The sequence below is a fragment of the Nannospalax galili genome, unplaced genomic scaffold (assembly GCF_000622305.1).
Source record: "Nannospalax galili isolate Female #2095 unplaced genomic scaffold, S.galili_v1.0 scaffold54, whole genome shotgun sequence".
Taxonomy (NCBI): domain Eukaryota; kingdom Metazoa; phylum Chordata; class Mammalia; order Rodentia; family Spalacidae; genus Nannospalax; species Nannospalax galili.
Window position 1 is genome coordinate 4356176 of NW_008341028.1, and position 26027 is coordinate 4382202.

The 26027-nt window shown below is 40.6% G+C and overlaps 1 protein-coding gene across 7 annotated transcripts in view; it reads left to right on the forward strand.

Annotated features, from left to right (window-relative positions):
- Window positions 1-25815, forward strand: part of Hecw1 (HECT, C2 and WW domain containing E3 ubiquitin protein ligase 1) — a 492247-nt gene extending 466432 nt beyond the window's left edge. For 5 of the 7 annotated variants that reach the window (XM_008836281.3, XM_008836285.2, XM_008836283.2 and 2 more), the window contains 6 exons: window positions 2865-2963; window positions 3536-3665; window positions 9399-9545; window positions 9951-10065; window positions 12260-12458; window positions 19991-20413. In XM_008836281.3, the coding sequence (XP_008834503.1) occupies window positions 2865-2963; window positions 3536-3665; window positions 9399-9545; window positions 9951-10065; window positions 12260-12458; window positions 19991-20132 (832 nt within the window). In that variant the 3' untranslated portion in view covers window positions 20133-20413. Of the gene's footprint in view, window positions 1-2864; window positions 2964-3535; window positions 3666-9398; window positions 9546-9950; window positions 10066-12259; window positions 12459-19990; window positions 20414-23160 lie in introns of those variants that run through there. The other 2 variants (XM_008836284.1, XM_008836287.1) reach the window with 1 other exon arrangement.
- The last annotated feature ends 212 nt before the right edge of the window (window positions 25816-26027 follow it).

Here is a 26027-nt window from a genome sequence, read left to right on the forward strand (position 1 = left end):
GTTCAGATGCCAAGGAGCTCAGAAAGTAACCGACTATGACTAGTAATAATCAGATATATAGAGATTACAAATGTATGTGCATTTTAGTGTTAATTGTATTAAAAATGAATTTTTATGTATGAAACTGTGTATTTTAATAATGAAATGGAGATCTTTTTCAACGTTTAAAACCTCATTTAATTTTATGTCTTACAGGGTTTATACAGAGTACAATATTGTATAACTGTATCAATTCAACTGTAAACCTAAAAATTTACAGCCAATTTTGAAAGAGATGCATCTTAGCTCTGGAAATTGTTATTGAATATGTCAATGCTGTTGTAATGAAATGCTTTTTCTAAGTATATGGTTATTAAATAAATAATTTTTAAAAAATTGAAACCAAGCTATATACTTCCAATATAAAATAGGAATGTGGAAGGTATATTTCAATTCCAAAAGGGAATAATGAGGGCACAGTGAAGAAAGACTGGAAGGAAGCAAGATAGAAACCCAGCAAGCGAAAGTGCCAAATCCTATAGTGCCATGCCTAGGGTCTGGGGCTGCATCTTCAAAGAGTTTAGGTGGCTCTGCCACTCCAACTTTGTCACCTAAATCATACATTTCTTTCTTGGACTGGTTCTACTCCCTATAAACTCTCATTGGGAGATAATCTCGAAGTGTTCACATGTCCAACATCTTGGAGTCTACACATAACTCAGGCTTCACTTTCACAGCTCCACACAGTGGCCTTTCAGGGCCTCCTTGCAGGGACGTCTGTTTCTAATTTGATTCAACTCATTCATCACCAACTGTGTGGTCATGATCCACAATCATGTTAGAAATAGGATCTTGGCATTGAATAAGGGTAGGATAGTCAGTATTGATATAAAAACAAGTGATGTCATTTTTTCAGCGAGTTGTGATTACCATTTGGGGAATGGTCAGTTATTAAGTGATCGAGAAAGAACACTGAGGGATAAAGGACTATGAGTTGTTTTATTGTCTCATGTGCCTCCTAGTGCCCCATAGCAACTTCTCTGAGGCTCTGTTTGCCTCTAGTCTCCTCAGAGTCAACAATATTGATATCATTGACATGCTATTTCATGCAATGAGAACAAACTTCTTTAAGAATTCTAATTTGGAGTGTGATTTATCAGATGCTATATTCATCTTAACATTTCTGTAGCATTTGTAGAGTAAACTATCTTGTGATTTTGAAGAGTCATATCAAACAGTGAAAATTAGGAATTCCAACTTGGAGGAGCTTGGAAAAATCATAATTAAATCATAACTAAGTCCATGATTAGATGATAACCTAATTATAGAAAAGATGTATTACAGTTTTAGAATTAAGCCCAGAAACTGGCAAAGCCCTCTTAGAAAGCCACAGGATCCAGACCAGGCAGACATGAAGCTGCAAAGAGCCGTGTAATTACAGTATCGACCTCCAGGTAAACTTGGAAATTAGCCAAAGCCCAGCTAAAATTCTAGGAAACAACTTGCTTCAATAAGGATTGAAGTCAGCAAGTGTCCTTAAAGCTGGAGGTGGTCTGGTCTACACGACCAGTTCTTCCTAACAAAGACCATGCTCTTTCTTTGCGTAGCAGACGTTATTAAATAATGGTGCTTGCTCAGCTTATCTGTTACCAGACTGTGACTGCACGGAGCTCTCTACCACTGTCTTTTTTATTCCTCCAATTTTTGTTGAGTTTTTGTGCATTTTATATAGTAGATCTTAATCAAATTTAGAGCCCCTTATAGGCCCCCCCACCAGATTTCACGCACTCTGTCATATATGTTAAGTCCTATCCAGTTAAGCATTTGTACCCAGATGTCCCTTGGTACAAGTTCATCCACTGGAGTCTAAGTCAGCATATCTAGAGTCACTCCCTTAAAGAAGATCAACTCTCCCTCCCCCTACAGTAATAATTTGCCAATAGTTCCTACTATTGGTTGGGGCCTACTGCCCATTTCTCCCATTCTGTGCTGGGTTTTTGTCTGCTTGAGTCAGCACGGATCTTGTGCATGCTGTCACCGTTGTTGCAAGTTCATGAGCAAATTCCCAGAGGCCTGAAAGTCTCTGTTTCCTTATGTTCGTGCACCAACTTGGCTCTTACGATCTTTCTGCCACTTCTCTGCAATGGTCCCTAAGCCATCCCACTGTCTTTGAGTCCTTGCTACCATATATGATTGATACCACAAGCCCTTCATCTCCCAGAAGGGGTTTTTAGGTGACATTATAAAATGTCTGAATAAATAAGGCCACACTGCCCAATTTTCTGTGTTCTTGGGTCTACACTCTTACTGGGTTCCTGTATTTCTCTTCCCCAATACTTTCTTCTTCTTGAGTATTTATACCACAGGTCTGAAAGAAAAAAATCACCACAGTCTGTCATAAGGGAGAAGATTCCTTTTAGTACATGACAACCACATGATCATTGTTTACGGTAAAGAATAAGAAGGAGAATGTGTCGCTTTAAAGCATCAATGGACAAATTCATTCAGCAGGTTAAGATAAATACATTGAATTGAGCTGGAGGATGCTCAGTGGTACAATACTTGCTGTAGTATATATGAGGCCCTGAATTCAACTCCAGCACCACAAATAAGGCTGCAAATCCCAGCACCCACATAGCAGCTAACAACTGTCCATAACTCCAGTTCCAGGGGATTGGACAGCCTCTTCTGTCCTCCGCGGGCATTGCATGACACGGGTGCACTTAGACTACATGCAGGTAATACATTCATACGCATAAAATAAAAATAATGAATAAAATATTTAAATATATACATATATAAATGAATTCAAAGTATAAGTGAAAATACTTAACAATGTAAATTTCCACTAACCTTTAGATTTCTTTGTCTTATCTGTGTTTCAGGTTCAGGTTCAGTGGCCGTATCCTAGGCCTGGCTCTGATCCATCAGTATCTTCTGGATGCTTTCTTCACAAGGCCCTTCTATAAGGCACTCCTGAAACTGTAAGTGTATTATAGACCCTGGCTCTGTCCATCCCTGTCTGCAGGATGACAGCACTGACCTCTCATGTCTCTGGCCCTTTTGCCAATTTTGCCCCAATTCATGATATGTTTCTGTACATTTCTTGTTCTGAGTGCTTAGATACCATATATTGCTTTTAGTACAATAAGAAGGTATTTGGAGACTTTATGTAAGCATAAAAATGACCATTTTAGCAAAATATCATATAATGGATATGAATTAGTTTATGTAGAAATTATAACGTTATAAACATTGTGTCACTCTATTAAATAGAATTTTCTTATTACTTGGTTGTTTTAAAATGAGAGCCCACTAATCAATAATTATTTCATGTTTATTATTGTAAAAATTTTAGCAGTTCCTTTTCAAATGGAAATTATTAAATAAAAATTATTAAATGTACTGATTCATCAGTACACTTAAAAGTATAGTTTATTACACTAAATCCTTAATGTTTTACCCCAGAGCAGCAGAACCATATTTGAAGAGAAGCCAGGAAGTCATTTGGAAATGGTTTCACTCAGTTTTTCTTGCTGCCTTTGAATCCACCCAGGCCCTGTGATTTGAGTGACCTAGAATATTTGGATGAGGAATTCCATCAGAGCTTACAGTGGATGAAGGACAATAACATCACAGACATTCTCGACCTCACATTCACTGTTAATGAAGAGGTTTTTGGACAGGTTTGTGTGATGTGGCCTTGGAAAAGATATCGTTGTTTACTGTGGGAAAGAAACGCAGCATAAAATTTACCATTTTATCCATTCCCCAGCACCTTTCTTCCTGAAAAACTGAAACTCTACCCATTAAACAACACCCTTAAATTTCTCCTATCCCCTAATCCTTGGAAACTATCATACAACTTCTGTTTTCATGAATTTGACTCTAGATATTTCATACAAGTGAAAACATACATTGGCTTTTTATGACTATTTGAGTTACTACAATTTCTCAAGATTCATACACATACTAACAATAAATAGAAATTATTAAATGTATAAAATGTTCCTTTTTAAGGCTGAATAATATTCCATTGTATTCATATGCTAATTTTATCCATTCATCTATTTCTTCCACCTTATGGCTATTGTGAATAATGCTACTATGAACATGGGTGGCCAGGTTGTCTCTTTGAGGCCCTACTGCCAATTGCAATATACAAAATGCAATATGCAATCTTGGGTACAGGATTGCTGGAATGAATGGTAGGAGAATTTTATTTTTAAGCCAGATAACAAAAAATCTCATTCGTTCAAAAGATAACTCTTTGATGACCTCATCTTAATTTCACTTCCACATTGTCTTCCTTCTTTTGTTTTGACATGATTCTACTTTATGAAAGTTTTTTGAAAAGCAAATGTAATCATAGATCAAAGTCACTTTCATAAAGTCACTTTCATAAAGTATGCCATAAAATGCAAGGTATTTTTGTGTCTGCACAATTACATAGTAGGCTTTGGGTTTCTTGGGATTTTTGTTTTTTTTGGGGGGGTCTTTTTGAGTCAGGGTCTCCCTGTAGCCACAGTGGGCCTGGATTCGCTATGGAAACCAGGCTGGCCTCGAACTCACAGAGATGCGCCTGCCTCTGCCTCTGTGCTGGGATTAAAGGCGTGCGCCACCATGCCTGGCTCAGCTGTTTTTTATTTTTTAAATATTTTATTGAGTTTTTGTGCATTTCATATAATAAATCGAATTTAGATTCCCCTTCCCCATCTGTGTCCCCCGCCATGCCCCCCACCGGATTTCATACATTCTGTCATACATGTTAAGTCCTAGCCAGCCAAACATTTGTACCCAGATGTCCCTTGGTGCAAGTTCATCACTGGAGTCTAGTCAGCCTATGTAGAGTGACTCTCTTAAAGAAGATCTACTCTCCCTCCCCCCGCAGTAATCAGTTGCCAGTGGTTCTTCAGCTGGGGTTGGGGCCTGCTGCCCATTTCCTTCATTCTATGCTGAGTTTTTGTGTGATTGAGTTTGCATGGATCTTGTGTGCTGACACTATTACTCAAGCTCATATGAGCAAGGTCCCAGAGGCCTGGAAGACTGTTTCCTTATGATCATGCACCAACCCTGGCTCTTACAAACTTTCCGCCCCCTTTTCTGCAATGGTCCCTGAGCCACGGGTGAGTGACATTTAATATAGGAATCCTATCCAGGGACACACTCTGAAGTCTTTTATTATCTAAAACTTGGCCAGTTGTGGCCTTCTCTGTGCATCACACTCTATTGTATGAGGAAGTTCCTCTGGTGAGAGTTAAAGGGTATATTATCTCCACCCCCTGTTCTGCTATGTTCCATGAGTCTTAGGTATAGAAGTTCCACTGTAGATTTGTAACTTAGAGCTGGGCATCTCTCAGACATATATTCTTTGTTTGCAGACAGTTGTGGAACTCTGTAGTAGCCTCCATCTGTTGCAAAAAGAAGTTTCTTTGATGACTGGTACATGGTATACTTGTCTGTAAATATAAGGGTTCATATTTAGCATATAGTAAGAAATTTCATTTGTCTAGCGATATGACAGAGATAGGATTTTCTCTAGGATCTATGACGTCTCCAGCCATATGTATTTGTCTATATTTACAATGCCACCCATGATTTTCCCTCCCACTGAGAGGGCATTAAGTCCAATTAGATAACTGTTGATTACCACTAGATAAAAGTGCCACTACTGCACCAGTAGAGATATTTGCTAGGACAGCCATTGTGGTTATTAGGCTTTGGAGCTGAGTTGGACCATTGACTGATTTTTCTCCCTTAGCAGCTTGCATAGTATCCTCTAGAACTATGAGAGCTAGTTTTCATGGAGAAGGGTTCCAGGTCAGTTCTAGCTCCATTGCTCCAGGTATGCCCTGACTTCAGCAATAGGGTCTTAACTTCAAGTTCTGGGAGGTAGTCAAGGGTGGTCACAATGGCCTGTGTTATTTTGGGATTTCTCTTGGTCTACATTAACCAACAACTCAGAGGGAGGTTTCTCCTATCTGACGCTGTGTTTCTTGCTATACAGCCTTCAAGTATACACATGCACTCATGTTCACAATATCACAGATATTGTATATGTATTTTTAGGGGGCAGGGAGGGAGTTAATACATTTCCCTCTGGCTTTTTATGCCACCTAAGCTTTATTTATTTCTCCTCTCTCTCTCTCCCTGTCTAACCTCCCTCCTCCCCAGTTTAAGTAGTCCCATTTTCCCCCATTTTCCCTGTGATAATACCTGTCTCCTATTATCCCACCTCTCTTGAGTTCCTTCTTCCCCTTTACCCCCATGGTTCCTTGTATGTCCTTCCCTCCTCCCTTCCCAGTTTAATACTCCCATTTTCCCAATTTCCCCCTTAGTAACGCCTGTAGTCAATTTTTTAGAGAAATATGCATGGGCTGCTGAGTAGAAAGTATATTCTTTGGTGCTTAGATGGAATATTCTCTAGCTGTCTGTTAAGTCCATTTGCTGCAAGATGCCATTTAATTCCGATGTCCCTCTGTTTATTTTTTGTCCAGTTGACCTGTCTATTGGAGATAGTGGGGTATTGAAATCACCTACTATTATTGAGTTGGGGTTAATCTGTGTTTTATACTCCTATAGTACTGTTTTTATGAAATTCGGTGTGCCAGACTTTGGTGTATATATGTTCATGATTGCAGTATCTTCTTGATCAATTGTTCTTTTGAGTAGAATGAAGTGACCCTCCTTATCACTTCTGATTAGTTTTAATTTGAAGTCCATTTTGTTAGATATTAGAATTTCAACCTCTGCTTGCTTATTAGTGCCATTTTCTTGGAATATTTTTTCCAGCCTTTTACCCTCAGGTAGTGCCTATTCTTGAACGTGAGATGAGTTTCTTGAAGACAACAAAAAAGATGGATTTTGTTTCTTTTTCTAACTTTTTAATCTATATAAATGTATTGTCTGTGTGTATGTAAGTGCACCAATGTCATGCAATGCCCACAGAGATGAGAAGAGGGCATCAGATTCCCTAGAACTGGGGCTATGGACAGTTGTTAGCCACCATGTGGGTGCTGGGATCCAAATCTGGGTCCTCTGCAAGAATGGCAGCCAGTGCTCTTAACCACTGAGCCATCTTTCCAGCCCCAAATTTTGTTTCTTAATTCATTCCACTAGCCTGTGTCTTTTGACTGGGGAGTTACTATTGAAAGATGTGTAGGTTACTGTCATTTTACTTTGTGTTCTTGATCTTACTTGGTGTTTCCATGAGTATACCTTCCTTCATTTTGTTCCTGTAACCTCTTGAGTATAGTCAGTCCTATCTTCAGCCCTTTGTATTGCTTCAAGTGCTCTCTGTGGGCTGGTTTGGTGGACATGAATTCTTTCAGCCTATTTGTGTCATGGAAAATTTTCCATTCCCCTTGGACTATGATCGATCATTTTTCTGGGTAAAGTATTCTGGGTTGGCATCCATGGTCATTTAAAGCTGGGAATACTTTGGTCCAGGCTCTCCTGGATTTCATAGTTTGCATTGAAAACTCAGCTGTAAATCTGATGGGTCTTCCTTTGTATGTGACTTGTTTTTCTCACTGCTTTCAGTGTCCTCTCTGTTCTGTACACTTAGTGTTTTTGCTAAATGATATGCTGTGGGGAGTTTCTTTTCTGGTCCTGTCTATTTGATGTTCTATGTGCTTCTTGTATTTGTATGGGCATGTCTTTCTTTAATTTGGGAACGTTTTCTTCCACAGTCTGATTGAAAATCTAGTCAACACCATTAACCTGATATTCTCCTTAGTCTACACCTGTGATGTGTGAATTTGGTCTTTTCATGGTGTCACACATTTCCTGCACACTTAATTCCTATGTTTTTAATTTTTTTCATGTTCTTTGTTTGAGCAGTCGACTTCAACTTTATCGTCTAATCTCATCATTCTGTTTTCAATTTCATTCATTCTACTGGTGAGGCTTTCTCCTGTCATTTCAAATTGGCTTATTGAGTTTTTCACTTCCTTCTTCATTTCAGCCTGTTTTCTTCAATGTTTCTGTCTCTTTTGTGAATTCATTCAGAAGTTTATCCCTCTCTTCTTTTGTTCTTTAAGTTGTTTGTGTATTCTTTAAATTCATTGAATACTTTGACACATGTATGATTGTTCTTTTCAATTCTGTGTCCTGGGTTATCTCTCGGGAGTTCTCATTGCAGATCTCTTCTATAGCACTGATGCTGTTTGGTGGAAACATATTATTTTGGTTTTTCATATTATTATTCTTTCATTGTGGTTTTGGCATGTGAATGAATCTCTTCTGTTGCTTGTGATTCTGGTATGAAGCTCAAACCTTCCTTTGTTGAGTTGAAGTTCAACATTGTTTGTATTATTGATGTACCTTGGCTGCTTTCTGATTGGGTATGAAAAATCTGGTTGGTCTAGGCTTCAGGTTCTCTCTTTTGATTCTGTATTGGAGGCACCAGATAGCTCCAGCCAGGCTACTCAGGACCTCTCCAGGAGAGCAAAGCGGCCCTGGCTAGTTAGGAGCACTTGAGAAGCCTGAGATGGATAGGACAACGGTCCAAGGAGAGTAGATGGAAAATGGAAGTGCTGGTCCCTCCTAGTCAGCAGGGGAGTCTAAGCTCTTCAAGCAGTGGTAGAGACTGCAAATGGTCCCAGAGCAGGGGGATGGGCACAGCAGGAACTGAGATGCTCACCCCAGAGGCCCAAGTCCAGTGAAGTCAGGTGCTCTCAGGCAGTCTCCAAAGGTCTAGGCCCCTACTAACCAGGGAAGCTGACCCTGGGGCAGTGGGAGGGACTGCAGGTGGTCCCAAAGTAGGAAGATGGGCATGGCGTGATTTGGGAAGCTCACCCCACAGAAGCCTGAGTCAGGGGTCAAAAATGTAGCTCTTAAGATGCTTAAGAATCTGTGTCCAAACATACAACAATGGTGGCAGCATGTACAAAACCCATGCAAGCTCAATCAGATGAAAACCAGCATAGAACTGAGGAAATGGGAAGGAGGCCCCCAACCTTAGCTGAGAAACTATCGACAGCTGATCACTGCTGGGTGAGGGAGAGTTGATATTCTTTCAGGGAGTGATGCTAGATAAGCTGAACAGGCTCCAATGAATGAACTCACACAGTGAGACAACTGGGTACACAGACTCAACTCCTTAGACTTTAATATATAAGACAGATGCGTGAAATCCTTTGGGCAGGCTATGGGGGGGTGCAGATAAAGGAGGTCTAAATATGATTAAAATGTATGAAATCCACAAAACTTCAATAAAAAATATACGTTGAAAAAAATTAAACAGAAAAGAATAAAATATTTGTGAAAAAAAAGAATCTGTGTTAAACAAACAAAGCCATCCTAGCAACTTACAGAGAAGTAAAAACAGACTTTTGTGTTGTTATCCTAAAATATAAATGTCTCCTCAGGAGACACGCTGGATGATAAGCATCGTGATCTTCCTATTTCTCTGCAAGGTAACAGAAAGAGAGTTGAAGTCTGGAGGTGCCAACACCCAGGTGACGGAGAAGAACAAGAAGGAGTACATTGAGAGGATGGTGAAGTGGCGGGTGGAGCGTGGTGTGGTGCAGCAGACTGAGGCACTGGTGAGGGGCTTCTATGAGGTAAGACCCCCAGATGACCTGTGGAAAGCAGGCCATAGCCCTGAAGGCTTGTGGTAGAGCCTCTCCTCCTGGAGGCTCCTGGGGGACCAGTAATTCAATCAATAACAATGAAAGAAAGAAAAAAAGAAGCAAATCTAGGCATGGTAGTGCACACCTTTAATTCCAGCACTGAGGAGGCAAAGGCAGGCAGACCTCTGTGAGACTAAGGCCAGCCTGGTCTACATAGCAAGTTCTAGGCCAGCTGGGGCTTCAGGGAGATCCTGTCTCAAGAAAGGAGAGGGGGGAGAAAAGAAGAGAAAAGAGAAGAGGAGAGGGGAGGGGAGGGGAGGCACTGTCTCAGTCTAACACACAGCAGTACTAGTGATGAACATAGTCGTCTATGCTGAAGCTGGACTATAATTTCAGGTTGTAGACTCGAGGCTGGTCTCGGTGTTCGATGCTAGGGAACTGGAGCTGGTGATAGCTGGTACCGCTGAAATTGACCTGAATGACTGGCGGAATAACACTGAGTACCGGGGAGGTAAGTTAACAGCACTTCTCACAGTCCAGCTATTACAGACAGAATTCGTCTCCTTAAAAAAACTTTACTGTGGTGAAATTGATATAATACGAATTGACTGTCCTAAAATGAACAATTCAGTAGGGTTTAGTACAGTCAAAAATTTGTGCAACTGTAACCTCTACCTAGTTCTGCAAGACTTCCACCAGCCTAAAGGAAAACTTATACCCATTAAGCAGTTTTCTCTACCCATTATACTCCCCTCTTCCAGACACCTGGAAAACATCAGTCTCCAGTCTGTTTCAGTGGACTTGCCTGTTGTGGAAATGTCATATAAATATAATTGTACAAAATAAGATCTCTTGTCTTTGGCTTCTTTGACAGCGTATTGTTTTGAGATTCATCTGTGTTCTGGGTTTTTTATTTGTTTTCTTTTTTCTTTTATGTGTATGATTGTTTTGCTTGCATTTATGTAAGTGCACCTGTGCATGCAAGGCCCATGAGACCAGAAGAGGGCATTGGATCCCCTGAAACTGGAGTTGTAGGTGGTTGTTAGCCACCATGTAGATGCTGGGAACTAAACCTGGATCAACTTAAGTAAGCACAGCTAGTGCACCTAACCCCTGAACCACCTCTCCAGCCCCATGCTCTGGAATGTTTTAGTGCTTAATTCTTTTATATGGCTGAGTAGTAGTCCAATATGTGTGTATATATAATTCAGTAGTGCTATTGTTATTGTTTGCCCTGTTGGGGATTAAACTCAAGGCCTTGTGCTTGCTGGGCAAGTGCTGTACCACTGAAGTATATCCTCAGCCAAATTTATCACTTTTTGAAGCTGCCGAAAAACTTGACCTTACTTCAGTGCAAAGCAGGTATTTTCACAGCTTCTAAGCTGAACTTCCATTCGGGCAACAGTAACCCCTGGCCTAGCTATACAAAGGTTCAGCTTCTGCAGGCCAGCTCCTGAGTAGCCTGATACTGTCATACTGTCAGGGAAGTATCTCCTGCTTCCTGGGGAATTTTAGCTTTCTTTACCTCTGTCTAGGTTTGCTTACAAGGGCATCAAACTAGCCTTTCTAAAACATCATTCTCATCAAATCAGGACGCCTTCTTTCCCCACACACATGCCTTGTTACTCATAAAGATTTTTTTAGGTTTTTAGGCCTCAAAACCCTTCTTTTAAGGTAAAATATTAGAGAGAAATTCCAATCAATATAACATAGAAAGAAAAAAACAAGGGGACATCCACTCAGCCTCCTTCATTCCATCAGCCACAAACCCTCCTCAGACTTTTAGGTTGACCTGATAAAAAAATTGCCTGTCTAAATGTTTATCCAGAATGTTTCTGCTGAGCCACAAAGATTTCTGATGTCTGAGCACCTTTCCCTCCTGGCCTCATCAGATTCCTGTCAGTGTTAGCTGACTTGCTGTCACCTCATGTCTTCCTCATTCCCATTATTATTTATTTCCTCCGCTAGAAATCTCCTCTCCCTTTACCACACAAACACTCTACATGCCAAACTCAAACTCCATTTTCTTTCTAAAATTTTCTCAATTTCTACCCACATTTATCGCTCCTGCCTTTGAATACCTCTCACCATTGTGGTGAGTTGTAAATTGTTTGCCTGAATTGATTACCCCAAGCCTGGTCTTTGCAGTCATGCTTTAGAGCAACTCCTTGGTCCAGGAATGACCCAGAAAACAACTACGTAATGGGTACAGGGTTTTTTAGGGGTTGTCATGACTGTCAGGAGCCTCTCATCTTCACCCAGGCTTGCCACTTGCTTCTGTCTGTCCTAGACTCTCCTGAGTTGTTGCCAAGAGCTAAGATATCAGAACAAAGAAGGCATGATGAAATATGGCACTCATAGATAGTCTGTGTCTGCTGAGCCTTTCTAATTTTTGCTTACATTTGTATAAAGCTCCAGTATTTAGTCTGTATAACAATTGCTTAAATATAAAGTAAATATCTCAGAGGACACCTCTCAGAACAAAGAGTCCTTTTGTAAATTACCTATGGCCTAAATCTGCTTTTGTTTTAAAACTTTACCTCATTATTTAAATTATTTTAGACCTGCCTAACTAAAAGCCATTACTAGCAAAGTTAACACCCAAAGGTACTATTCAGTTAATATACCTGTCTCTCTCTCCTTTCTCCACATGCTCTTTCTACCACCTCACTCCATTTTATTTGGTTTTTTTTTTTTTCTGTCAGGTTATCATGATGGGCATCTTGTGATCCGATGGTTCTGGGCTGCGGTGGAACGCTTTAATAATGAGCAGAGGTTGCGATTACTTCAGTTTGTCACAGGAACATCAAGTGTTCCCTACGAAGGCTTCGCAGCCTTGCGAGGAAGCAATGGGCTTCGGCGTTTCTGCATAGAGAAATGGGGGAAAATAACATCCCTTCCCAGGTACAGAATTCCTTCCTACCTTAGGAACTCACTGCAGAGGGAAGACCATACTTGGATACCTGAGTTTGGATGAACATCCTTTACAATAGACTCCTTGCTTGTCACTCAAAATATTATTTAGTTAGTGAAAAGCAGGGGGTCTCTTAGTCCATCTGTCAGTAATGGGAAGTGTTTCAATCCATGCAACACTCAGCTTGATTCCTCTTTTTTTGTTGTTCTTTAAGGCATTTATTTCTTTTATTGACAGTTTATGTTCAATGCAAATCAATTCCATAACATGAGAAGTTACTATGAATGAAAGCATAAATATACAAACACAATATACAATCAAATAGATGCACAGCATTCAGAGATGAAGCAGGAGAGTGTTCATTCACATGCACACAGTAGCTTTGGATCTGTGAGATCTGCTGTTCCCATGCAGGTTTCTAAAGATGGAAAAAATTATTCTGGTTATCGACATTATAGTGGCTGTATTAGATCCCAGAACATATAAGTGTGTGGCCATGCAAACAATTTTTTTAGGGAATGTCTATATTTTCAAAGGTTTCTGTGTATCAAGGCAGTTGGAAAAATTTTCTGTGGAATGAAGTCCATTATCAAGCTTAGGATCAATGTCAAATGATCTAAAAATAGGAGCTAATAATCAAAAGTATTCCAAATGTGGCTACTCTGATCTGTTGTTTTGGTTTTCTCTTTAAGAAAAAAGTATTTTCAGAAAGGGTATAAAAGATTGTGTGAATTTAATGCAAGTTAGCTTCCAGACTTCACATCCTAAAGGCTTGATTTGGGGCTGGAGAGATGGTTCAGTGGTTAAGAGCAGTTGCTATTCTTTTAGAGGACAGAGATTTGATTCCCAACACCCACCTGGCGGCTAACAACCATCTATAACTTCAGTTCTGGCAGAATCTGACTCCCTCTTCTGGCCTACATGTGCATTGCATGACATGGGTGCACTTAAGTACATGCAAGCAATACACTCATACACAAATTATTTTTTTATTGGGCTTTTATTCATTTTGTATAACAGTTCTTAATCAAATTTAGACTTCATCCATGCCCCTATCCATGCCCCCACCCCCTCCACCAGACCTCATGTATTCCACCATACATGTTAAGTCCTATCCAGTCAAGCATTTGTACCCAGATGTCCTTTGGTACAAATTCATCCACTGGAGTCTAGTCAACCTATATAGAGATCATTGTAAGGCCTACTCTCCCTCACCCAGTAGTAATCAGTCTTCAGTAGTTCCCAGACTAGGGCCTGCCCATCACCCATTTCCCTCACTCCACTCTGGGCCCTTGTCTGATTGAGTTGGCATGGGGCCTGTGCTCGGTGCCACCATTGCCACAAGTTCACATGTGCAAGCTTCCAGTGGCCTGAAAGCCTCTGCTTCCCTATGCTCATGAACCAGCCCTGGCTCTAAACATCTTTCCACAGTGGTCCCTGAGCCATGGGTGGGTGAGTTTCAATATAGGAATCCTATCCAGGGACACACACTCTGAAGTCTCTTATTCTTTAAAACTTGGCCAGTTGTGGTCTTCTGTGTGTATCACACTCTGTTGTACAAGGAAGCTTCACTTGCGAGAGTTAAGGGATGCACTAGTTTTCTCTCTACACCCACCCCCCCATTCCACTATGTTCCATGAGCCTTAGGTGTAGAGGTTGAACTGTAGATATGTCACCTAGAACTGGCCCTCTCTCAGACATATATACTCTGTGTCTGACCAGTTGTGAGGTTCTGCAGTAGCCTCCATCTGTTGCAAAAAGAAGCTTTTTTGATGAGTGGTGTATGCTATATTTGTCTGTAAATATAAGGATTCATATTTAGACATGCTAAGAAATTTCATTTGTCTAGCAATATGACAGAGATAGGGATTTCCCTAAGATCTATGACCTCTCTAGCAATGTGCATTTGGCAGTGTTTACAGCACCACCCACGAGTTCCCTCCCATTGAGAGGGCTTTAAGTCCAACTATATAGCTGTTGATTACCCCCCAGATAACAGTGCCACTACTACACCAACAGAGGTAGCTTGCTGTGCTGGTCATTACAGTTAATAGGCTTTAAGGCTGGGTTGGACCATTGATTGATGTTCTCCCTTAGCAGCTTACATAGTATCCTCTAGAACTATGAGAACTAAACTTCAGGTAGAAGGCTTCCAGGTCATTTCCTGCTCCATTGCTCCAAGTCCAGTGTCCAAAGTATGTCCTGTCTTCAGCAGTAGGGTCTTATCTTCCAGTTATGAGAGATAAACAGGAGCTCTGAAAATAGTCGGTGTTATTTAGGGAATCTCTTGAACCAACCACTGGAAGGGAAGCCTCTCCTGTCTGGCACTGTGTTCCTTGCCATACAGCCCCCAGGTGTCTGAACATGCACTAGTGTTCAGACACTGTATGTGCATTTCTCAGAGGTTTTCTAAGGCAACACATTTCCCTCTGTGGTTTCCCTAGCCCCCCAAGATCCATTCATCTCTACTCTCTCTACCCCCATCTGACCTCCCTCCTCCCTCCCCAGTCCAAATACCCCTATTATCCCCATCCTTCCCCCAATAACACCTACCTCCCACTATCTCCCTTCTCCTGAGGTCCCTCCTCCCTGACCACCATGGTCTACTACATGCCCCTCCCTCCTCCCCTCCTAGCCAAACACTCCCACTTTCCCCACCTCCCCCTTGGTAACATCTGTTCCCTACTATCCCCCTCTTTTGGGTTCTTTCTTTTCCTTTACCTCCATGTTTTCTTTCCATTTTCCTGGCTCCTGGTGTTACATCAGTATATATACTCACATATAAGGGATTAGTGCTACCATCTACAGATGAGGGAGAACATACATCACTTGCTTTTCTGCATTTGTGATACTTCACTTAATATAACAGACTCTAGTTCCATCCATTTACATGCAGATTTCATAGTTTCATCTTTTCGTGCTGCTGAGTAGAACTCCATTGTGTAAATGTACCACATTTTCATTACCTATTTGTCAGTTGAGGGACATTTAGGTTGTTTCCATTCCTTAGCTAATGTGAAGAGAGCAGCAATAAACGTGGATGTATAGGTATCACTACAGTATGATGAGTCCTTTGGATATATGCCAAGGAGTGGTATGATCCGATCAGATGGTGGGTTCATTTTTAGTTTTGTGAGAGTTCTCTACACTCCTTTCCACAGTGGTTGCATAAGTTTGCAGTCCCACCAGCAGTGAATGAGCGTTCCTTTCTCCACACCCTCTCCAGCATTTGGGGTCTTTTGTTCTCTTGATCTTAGCCAGTCTGAAGCTTTTGAATTTTTACTTCCTGAGTTTTAAGGAGCTTCCCTCAGAATGGAATGTTTCATCTCCCTTTAGAACATCCTGTATCTTAATAATCGTCCCTCTAAGATAGAATGTTTCATTTTAGATACACAATAATGAGTACTGGTAAACATTCCCCTCTGCAAAACAACAGCTGAAAGTAGTTCTCAGGCCTGATTTCACTCATTCTAATCAGCACATCTTCGGCCCAAAAGATATCAGCCTCATGGTTCCACTGAGAACTGAACCTCTTGCTTTAAGTCTGGCAAGAAAATAAGACCCAAAAAGGCAGGATTACCACACAGCTAGCTCAGCAATAGATTTTGATAATTAAGTTATTTGGAAGCCTTCTGCTTTGTTATTTTAGGGAAATATAGTTTGGGTTATCCATTGATAATCACTATCCTTATAAGTCTGCAGCATGATGAAAAAAGGGAAGCTACAGAGCCACCTGCCCATAGGAGCCTACAGTCTAGAGGGAAATACAGACAGAAGATAACTAACTACAACATAAGAGAGAATCAGAGGAATTCAAGGTGGTAAAACTAATGTGATATAAAATGTGAATCAGAGACTTAATCCTGATTGAGCTACTCAAAGAAAATGTCTCAAAGTAACCAACATTTGGGGAATCATTAGGGGATAGAGCAGAAGGGACTCTCAGACTGTTCAGAGAGCATGATCAAGAGCTGAAATGAGAAACCACCCTGTGGTCAGGAAGAAGTGCTGAGTCAGCACACAAGACAAACTATCCAAGAATGTGATGGTCAATATGGATTGTCATAGACAAGACCTAGAATCACCTAGGAGACACATGTTTGGGTGTGTCCATGTGGAAGTTTCTATAGTGAGTTAAATGAGGTGTGAAGAGCCATGCTAAATAGGTTGGCACCATTCCATGGTCTGTGGCCTGGGGTTAAATAAAAAAGAGATAGTGAGCTGAGTTCTCCTCTTTCCTGACTGTGGATGCAATGTGGCCATCCACCTCACACTCCTGCTGCCATACCTTTCCTGCCATGATGGGCCATACCTTCAACTAAGCCAAGATAAACCCTTCTTTACTTATATTGCTTTTGTCAGGTATTTTGTCACAGCAACAGAAAAGAAACTAATATACAGAGGAAGGAATGACAAAGATCCTTCTGTGGGACACCAAGAAATGACCATCCTGATGAGTCTCTGTGTAGCTAAAATTCCTTCTGGGAGGCATAATATCCACCTTCTCCTCCTTGTGGTCCCTGAAGTCTGGGAAACCAGTGGGTTTATTGGGCTTACTTACAGAGCAATGGATGAGGATTTACTTACAGGAGTGTGGGTGCTCCCCTCCTAAGGCCACACTAGAAAGTCTTCATCCAAGTGTGGATGGTGACTTCCCCACAGCCATATAAAATGGCACAAGCCCCTCCCCAAGGCTTCCTCAGTTTATATACCCTTAGTCCCTCCCCCTCATGCAACTGGGACCAACTGGTTGGTTGGGAGGTGTAGCTGACTCCTGCCCCTCCTTTCTTGGGGAACGTAACAATCTACAAGCTTAGCTGTGATGATCCTAAGCAAGCAGGTACAACCAAGCTTGTAAAGAAAGCATCCGTCTATGGTCTTTCTGTTAGAGGACAGTCTTATGCAATGCTCTGCTTTATTCTTTTTTTTAATATTTTATTATTTTTATTTTATGTGTATGAGGGTATTGCCAGCATGTATGTGAGTGCACCCGTGTCATGCAATGCAGCGGAGGTCAGAAGGCGGCTTCAGATTCCCCTGGAACTGGGGTTAAGGACAGTTCATAGCCACCATGTGGGCGCTGGGAATCGAACCCGAGTCCTCTGCAAGAGCAGTCAGTGCTCTTAACCTCTGAGCTATCTCTCCAGCCCCTGCTTTATTCTTTAGGAAATAATTCACTGTTTCTCTTATTTAAGATACACCGATTGTGTGCTATATACATATTTGCTTTGGAAGCTTCAAAGTATCTATTAATACTGTTAGCTCACAAAAAGTGTTCTTAAGGAAAACATTGGACTTCTAAATGGGTTATTCACATCTAGATCAAGATGCCCTCTAAAATACCAATGTGATTCGGGCCTTTTAGAGGGTTTCTTGGAGAAGAGACTGTTCTGAAATAGGAGGACTCTAAGAAGTACTTGCCTATGAGAAGACAATGAAAAATGAGCTAATGAATAATTACACAAAAACCTAACAAGTGTTACCTATGTGTAGCGATAAAGACAAGATATGTGAATCCCCAGAACTGTATATAGTTCAGGAAGTCCTAACCAGGCCATGTGGCAGGCTTTCCAGGACTATGAGCCCCAGCATACTGGCTCCCACCTGGGAGAGGTGACCTGGAGCCACTCTTTCCTCAGATCTTCCCTCTATAGAAAGGAAGGACAAGCCAAATGTGGTGGTACACAGCTGTAGTCCTAGCACTCAGGAAGCTGAGACAGAAGGATCACAAGTTTCAGTCCAGCCTGGGCTATGTAACGGTTTCCAGTTTAGTCTGAGCTACTTAATGAGACCATGTCAGAAGAAAAGAAAAAAGAGGAAGAGAGAGGAGGAGGAGGAAAAGGAGGAGGAGGAGGAGGAGGAGGAGGAGAGAAGGAAGAGGAGGAGAGGGAGTAAAAGACAAGTGATTTCCGAGATGATAGCTCCAAGCAGAGTCACAAAATCAAAAAACAATAACCCAGACTGAATGAAAATCTTTAAAGCAATCCAAGTAATTGCCTTTGAAAAAGCATGTTCAATGGCATTGAACATAGTATCTTCTAGGATAGAATTGTACAGTGCCTGGTGTAGAAACTTCATACATTACTATAGGTGAGTGTTTATGGTCACTGGGTTGGAGGTCGTAGAGCAGGAAGACTGGGATGTTAAACTGGTCTTCCACATGAACTTGGCTACTATGACCTGGCAGAATTACTTTAAAAGGAAGATGTTACTTAAATGCCAGACTGGGGGTGGGGGGACAGGGGTGTGTGTGTGCATGTTCTATGTGGCTTGTGTTGGTGTTGGGGTACATGCTCCTATGTGCCAGTGAGGAGATAAGATATCCTCTTCTATTACTCTCCACCTTATTCCCTTGAGACAGGGTCTCACACTGAGCCTAAAGCTTGCCATTTCCACTAGGCTGGCTAGCCAATGAGCTCCTGGGATCCACTGATCTGTGCCCCACAGCGCTGCAGTTACAGGCATGTGTAGCCATGCCTGACCTTTTTGTGGGTGCTGGGGATTCAAACTTATATCCTTATGTTTGCACAACAAGTGCTGTTAGCCACTAAGCCCCATCCCTTAGAGTATTTAATAAATGCAATTAATTTCAAGTTCAGAGGATCAGAAGGAACAGAAGATCTGTCTAGATCACTGATTTTCAAACTTTTTCAACCATAAAACACAGAATGACATATCCTCTATATTACCACATGCATATATGCCTGCATGCGTACTCATTTGCATGTATCTGTGTATATGTGAAAATTCCTTAATATCAGATTTTATCATTATTCCCTACAGTACATAGTATACTGTGCTCTACATATTCCATTAAAATAAGATGCTAGACAGAATCCATCGATTAAATACTATAAATGATATGAAATTTTTGACCATGTATTGCAAAATAATAATATAGAATTGACAGTGGAGAGTGAGAAAGCTTGTCCATGTTACTAAATGTGAACCATCAAGCAGCGTTTCCTTGCAAGAATTCTAGAATGGACACTGAAACATGGAGATGAGAGAATTTCCTGGCTTTGAGCATAAAACAGAAAGGTCAGAGGAAGACTCTGCAAAGAAAGAGGAGCACAGACATTGTCATACCAGATGCAGTACCACGTACCGTGGAAATAGCACAGGGGAGGATGCATTCATGTTCATAGAAGGAACCAACGATATCAGAGCTATGAGTCGTGGGACTGGCCCAAAAGTGGCAAACAAAATTCTAATTTGAAAATGCTTTGCTTTAGATAGAAACTGAATGTAGGCCCAGGACAGAGTTGGAGGCCTGATTTTGTTAGTGATAAGCTTATTCTGTAGCAGTGGTTTTTAATGAGCTACTAGAAAGGGTGATTTTATTCTTTCCACAGAACATTTAACAATGTCTGGAGTTATTTTTGGTTGTGTGAGCATCTTATAGTGTACAGGTCAGCCTCCACAACAAATAATTATCTAATTCAAAATCACTTTAGTGCTGAGGGAAGGAACCTTGCTCTCTAGGTTCTAGTAATGACACAGTTCTTCAAATCATTATCAGAAGAGGACTGATGACTCAAGGAAGCCATTGTGAAGCACAAGAGAGAAAATGGAAGCCATTGGGAAACCCAAAGGAAGATAAGGGGAGAGAGATGTTCAAGAGGAAAAGTTGTCAAGTGCTTTTCAGGATCTTGAGCAGGTGAGGATAGAACACAGGCTTCTCCATTTGCAGGTCAAGAGGTAATTGACAAACATGAAGAAGCAGTGATTCAGCAGGGAGCAGGACAATGCCCATTTGGATTGTCAGGCAGTGGAGGTGACTGTATGAAGGGAAGGTATAAATTGCATACATGGCTTCACAACTGTCTTGGTCAGTATGTTTATTTTTAAGCAACTTTAATGTGGTCTACAGAGAGCAGGAGCATTCTTTCTTCAGGCACTGTGCTTTTGATCAAAAACTTGGGAAACTTCAAGGATTCATAGATATCAGCTGCTAGATGATACAAATTATAGGGGTAAACAATGAACTGACTGGCATGACCCAAATCCAATACCATCTCAAAGTTCTGAAGCTTAAAGTTCACTTCAACAAAGTAGAATTTGGTGTGGTATGAGTGAAAATATCCTGTGTAGTTTCCAGTTGTCAAGTATGAGGTACAGGTGATTCACTTGCCAGTAGATCATGTGAAAAGGGATAAGATCTTCCATCACCATAAGTATGACACAATTCCTAAAATCATTATCACAATCATAGTTACTTTTTAAAGAGACTCTTACGTTAAAATAATGCACAGTCTGTGAAAGGCACTTACATGTGTTCTGTCTTTGAAGTACACACAGTGCATTATTAGTCCCAGTTCACAAATGAGAAAATTGAGAATCAAAAAGAGTAGCTGACCTTCCCAAGGTCATAAAATTAGCAAGTGGCTAGCCTGGGATAAGGATAGGGGTCTTCCAAGCCCTAGTTCCCTGCTTGCCCCACTACCCAGCACCTGCCCAGCTAAGTGTGGTCCAATGCACAAGCAGTGACAGATCCAGAGCTATAGGAGCCAGACCTAAAGTGTGAAAAGCATTCAAGAACACTGAAACCAATTATGAGTTACTCATAAACTGCATTCATTCTTCATGCCAAACTTGAACTTATCTAGGGGAGCTAACCAAAGCTATTAATAAATGCAGTAGAAGCAACTTGTAAAGTAATTGAGCATTCAGAATAAGTGCTTTTTGCTAATACTGTTTATTTCTTAAATTATCTTCCTCAGAATTAATTTGGTTCCATTTACTTTATAAATGAGATTTCATTTCTCTATTTCTACTCACAAGAGTCATTAAAATGGCCAGAGGAAGGAAATCTAGACGTGTTCTTACATCTCACTGCTGACTAGCTCACCTAGCTCTACGCACTTGGGATTTTTCTGCATTTCTTTTTTTTTTTTTTTTAAATGTGTATGAGTGTGTAGGTAGGTGCACTCATGTCATGCAATGCCCGCAGAAGTCAGAAGAGGTCTTCGGATCCCCTGGAACTGGAGTTATGGATGGTTGTTAGCCGTCATGTGGGTACTAGGAATAGAACTCAGGTTCTCTGTAAGAGCAGCCAGTGCTCTTTACCACTGAGTTCTCTCCAGCCCATGTTCTTCTTAACTACTTCAGCCAACATCCAAAATCCAGTATATGTACTAGTTTCAGTCTTTCTAAATGTCAAAAAAAAAAAATCACTGTAGTCATTGTTGCCCTCAATTCACTGACTTTGCTTTTACTTTCAATCAAATATTCTGGTATTAGGTAAAATATTTCTGCTCTTTTGTTTTGAAGTAACCTGGGCCTGTTTGATGCTTTAGCAATGATCACAGAACACTGCCAACATCTGTTTTCATATTTGCCCCAGTTAAGTCCTTAGGGCCTAAGATCAGATATGCTGCTGTCTTGTGCAGGTCCTAGAGCTTGGTAGGAGAGGAGACAGGCAGGAACTATCATGATAAGGAGGGAGCTGTAGCCAAGAGTAGGAGTGAATATTGGGTAGAAACGTCAACATCCTCTCCCGACTCTCCCCAAACAGAAAACCCCACCTTCCCTCCATCTCATTCCTCTCCTTATCCTCCATATAATCTAGACTATCCTGAGTGCACAGTGTTTGTTACTCTAATTTATATAATTCAAAACAAATGTGTAAACAATATACAATTTTCCCAAAAGTTCTTGTAATTAAATGAAAATTTCATGTCCCCAATAAAATTCTAATGAAGAAAGTTTAGTTTTGTTTGTTTTATGATTTTGTTTTATTTTGCTGTATTTGCATCTTCTTTTGTGCTGGTTGATGTCTAAATACAGCTGGAAACATACCACTCACCCTACCTAGGGAAAGAAAGGCATAAAATTAACTTGTAGCTGTACCCCTGAACCTTTCCCCCTGCTTTATCATCAGGTTTCACAGAAACAAAGAACTGGTGGGAAATAGCGACTCTGGTGCTTCATGCCTCGTCCACTCTGTGCTGGAGATCCACATAGGTATTTCCTAAACCAAGTGTTATCTGTCAGGGAAGACATTTCTGGTCTAAGGCAGAAACTGGCAATCATGGGCCTGAAGGATGAAGCCCAGGCTGAGTAAGGCATTATCTAGAGCAGTAGAGTGAAGATGCCCAGGCTGGGGAGGAGAGGAAGACTGTCTCACAAGCAGAGCCTAAGACAGGGTGAAGATGCCCAGGCTGAGACGAGCACTATCTCACAAGCTCAGATGTTCTTGGAAGTGGGGCACTTGAGCTTCAGGTGATATGTATTCTACTGGGGCAGGGGGTTCAAACTTGTCTACAGGGCAGGCACATCTGACTTGCAGAACTGGATTTAAGAATTCTAAGCATTATTATGGCTTACCAAGACCCAGAAATCAGAGCTAGGCAAGGTTACTTAGGATATGATCCTTTAGTAGTAATGTTATTTCTGCCTCCTTCATGTCTGAGTTCATTTCTCTATTCCAAATCAGGCTGTTAGCATAGAGTTGACCATTGGTTTGCTACTGTAGTTATGGTGTAGTATAGCTTTCGTACAAATAACAAGTACCCATTTCTGGTTCTTCCATTTCCTAAAACGGTCATGTCTGAATGGCCTTGGTTTGTCTGCAGTATTTTGTGATTGACCTAAATCTCACTCACTTTTGATTTCCTTTTGAAGTCATGGACTTATCCAGAACGAGTTGTGACTTTCAAACACCCTGACCAATATTTTCTCCCCATTCAGGGCACACACATGCTTCAACCGACTGGATCTCCCACCATATCCCTCATACTCCATGTTGTATGAAAAGCTGGTAACAGCAGTGGAAGAAACCAGCACCTTTGGACTTGAGTGAGGACATGGAACCTTGCCTGACCTTGTCCTGGCCAGTGACATCACCCTTTCTGGGATGACTCCTTTTCCCTCCTTTGATTTTGGTATTCCATGGTTTTTATTTTCAATGCAAATCAGGATTGACAAAAGCTGTGCATGAAGAACTGCCTTCTTCTAAGATCTAACCTTCAGGCTTATCTCTAACTCTGTCTCCAATGAACTGCTAGCCTGTATGCAATACTACAAAACAGCTGTCTTAAGGTCTGTGTATATCTCCACATACCTCCATTACTAACAGTTAAATATGAATGCAAGTTATGCTACACTTGACCAAAAGGTGGTAAATGTTTACTTCCATTTCTATCATTTAAGGGAAAATTTGAGCTGTAGCCATTCCATGCTTTTCTATGCTCGTGTCTTCTGAGCAGAACTTCCATTTTCATAATTTCCAACAACCGTTTCCAAACCTAGGAGCTTATCAATTTTTTATTTTCCTCTCTCTATATATTTCCCAAGTATTCTATTCATCCAAAGGACAGCAATGGCAAACCTGAAATATTTCTGCATTCAGCTCATGATCCATAGGTGGCATCAATCCCCTCAGCCTGAATTAGCCTAGATACATGGTGCAAATATGAAATGTCCAGCAATTAGCAAGAGCAAGAAAATGTAAACAGCACATCCAGTGGTTGTCAGGACTGTGGGCTCAACTTGAGTTCAGAGAAGTGCAGCCAGAAGATAATCCCTAACGAACACTCACCACTCGAGAAGCACTAACTTGTGCACATGTCTACCAATGAAATCTTAATGGTGTAGTTTGAAGGATGAGACTTCAACTCTAATTTTGTTGCATAGGAAGTGGTAAAGCAAACAGGAAGAAGTAAAGAATATATTACATTGATGTCAATACATGGGTTCTATAGTGTTTTCAATAAAATTATAGGTCTCAACACAGGGAAGAAAGTGTATAGCTCTCATGGATTTTTGTTGTTCTTGAAGCCAGGTTTACTTACTTGGTGGTGAGTTTTTTACTTTTGTTTTTAACTTTGATACTTTTTTTTTCATTCTTTTTACTTCTGTTTTTTTAATCATGACGTTTAAGCTCTATCACATCTGATTGTTCACTGAGACAACACTAAAAAAGAAACTGCAGATAGTGATGGTGCTTGTTAGGGATCAAGGGCAATATGAACTTCTCCATCCACAGCAATCCTTCAAAGGTACATTTATTTGTGGCAAAAAAAAAATACTCATTTATTTTTTAGCACTCAGTAAAATGACATCTTAGAAAATGTGTTTAGAAAAACAATTACAGGCTCCAAAAACAGCCTGATAACTTGATTACATTTGAGATAAACCTAACCATAATGATCATTTGCTATTTTTGTAACTGTATTATCTTGTGTTGTCTGAAGTATGCCATAAATGAAAGTGTTTTTCTTTGCTGGGAACAGAAAGCTAAAGAGACCCAACTAAGTGTCAAACGATTGTTTTCAATCTAGTAGAACAAGGGAGAAATGTGAGACCGTAAGGCAAAATTAACATAAGATGAATGGCCTGTGGCAAATTCTTCCAGAGTATTGTGTTCCTGCACTCTAAAATAAAATATTTCTTCATAGGAATTATTGACGATGTCAAGGTTGTCAAACAGAAAGTATGTGTTATAGAAACTTAGCCTTCTATTGTTGTCTAAAAAGAACTTTTACTAAGAGTGGAATTTAAGTTGTATGATACACAACTTGAGGGACAAGTACAATTCAGTTCATATTTGAGTATTTGAGAAGTAACGAATTCCAACGGAGCTGTTCTTTATTTCTGAACTCAGAGCAAACAGACTGAAAGTTGCTTTTGCTGAACCTTTAACTCTTTGAGCAGCATCTTTAGAACGGATACTCATTAATTCGGGTGTTCAACTTTTCTAACACTTATTTGTCAGAAATTAAAAAGGAGAAAGTTGTTCAAATGATGGGCACTGTTTCTGGAGAGCTTTAAAATTTACATAAATATGACAATCTCATAATTAGATTAATATTTATTCTGTCAGTACACAGAAGGAATTATCTGAGAAATTATATATAAGTAATTTAGATATAATGGCTTTTAGTTCATTTTAATTGTCAGTCACCTCTACATAAATGTCAATAAGCATAACAGCAATGGCATTTTTAAATATAATTTTTTATTCTTTGAGAATTTCATACATGCACATAATGTATTTTGATCATATTCACCCCCACCCTTCCCCTAAGTCCCCCCAGATCTAAAATACCCCAGTCCTCACTCTCCTCCCGACTTCATGTCCTCTTTTTGTTATAACCCACTGAGTCCTATTTGTACTGCCCATTCACTAATGGGTGGGGGGGCATTCATTGATTCACTGGAGCATGATCGACCTACCAGAGGCCACACTCTTAAAGGAAACTGACACTCCATTCCCCAGTAGCCATCAACTGTCAATAGCTCCTCAGTTAGGGGTGAGGACTTATAAGCCTTCCCCCTCCACATAGCAATAGTATTTTATAAAAATTAAAAGTCATGGGGGCTGGAGAGATGGCTCAGCAGCTAAGAGCACTGACTGCTCTTGCAGAAGACCTGGGTTCAATTCCCAGCACCCACACGGTGGCTTTGAACTGTCCTTAACTCCAGTTCCAGGGGAATCCAAAGCCCTCTTCTGACCTCCGCTGGCATTGCATGACATGGGTGCACTCACATACATGCAGGCAATACACTCATACACATAAAATAAAAATAATAAATAAAATTTAAAAAGAATGATA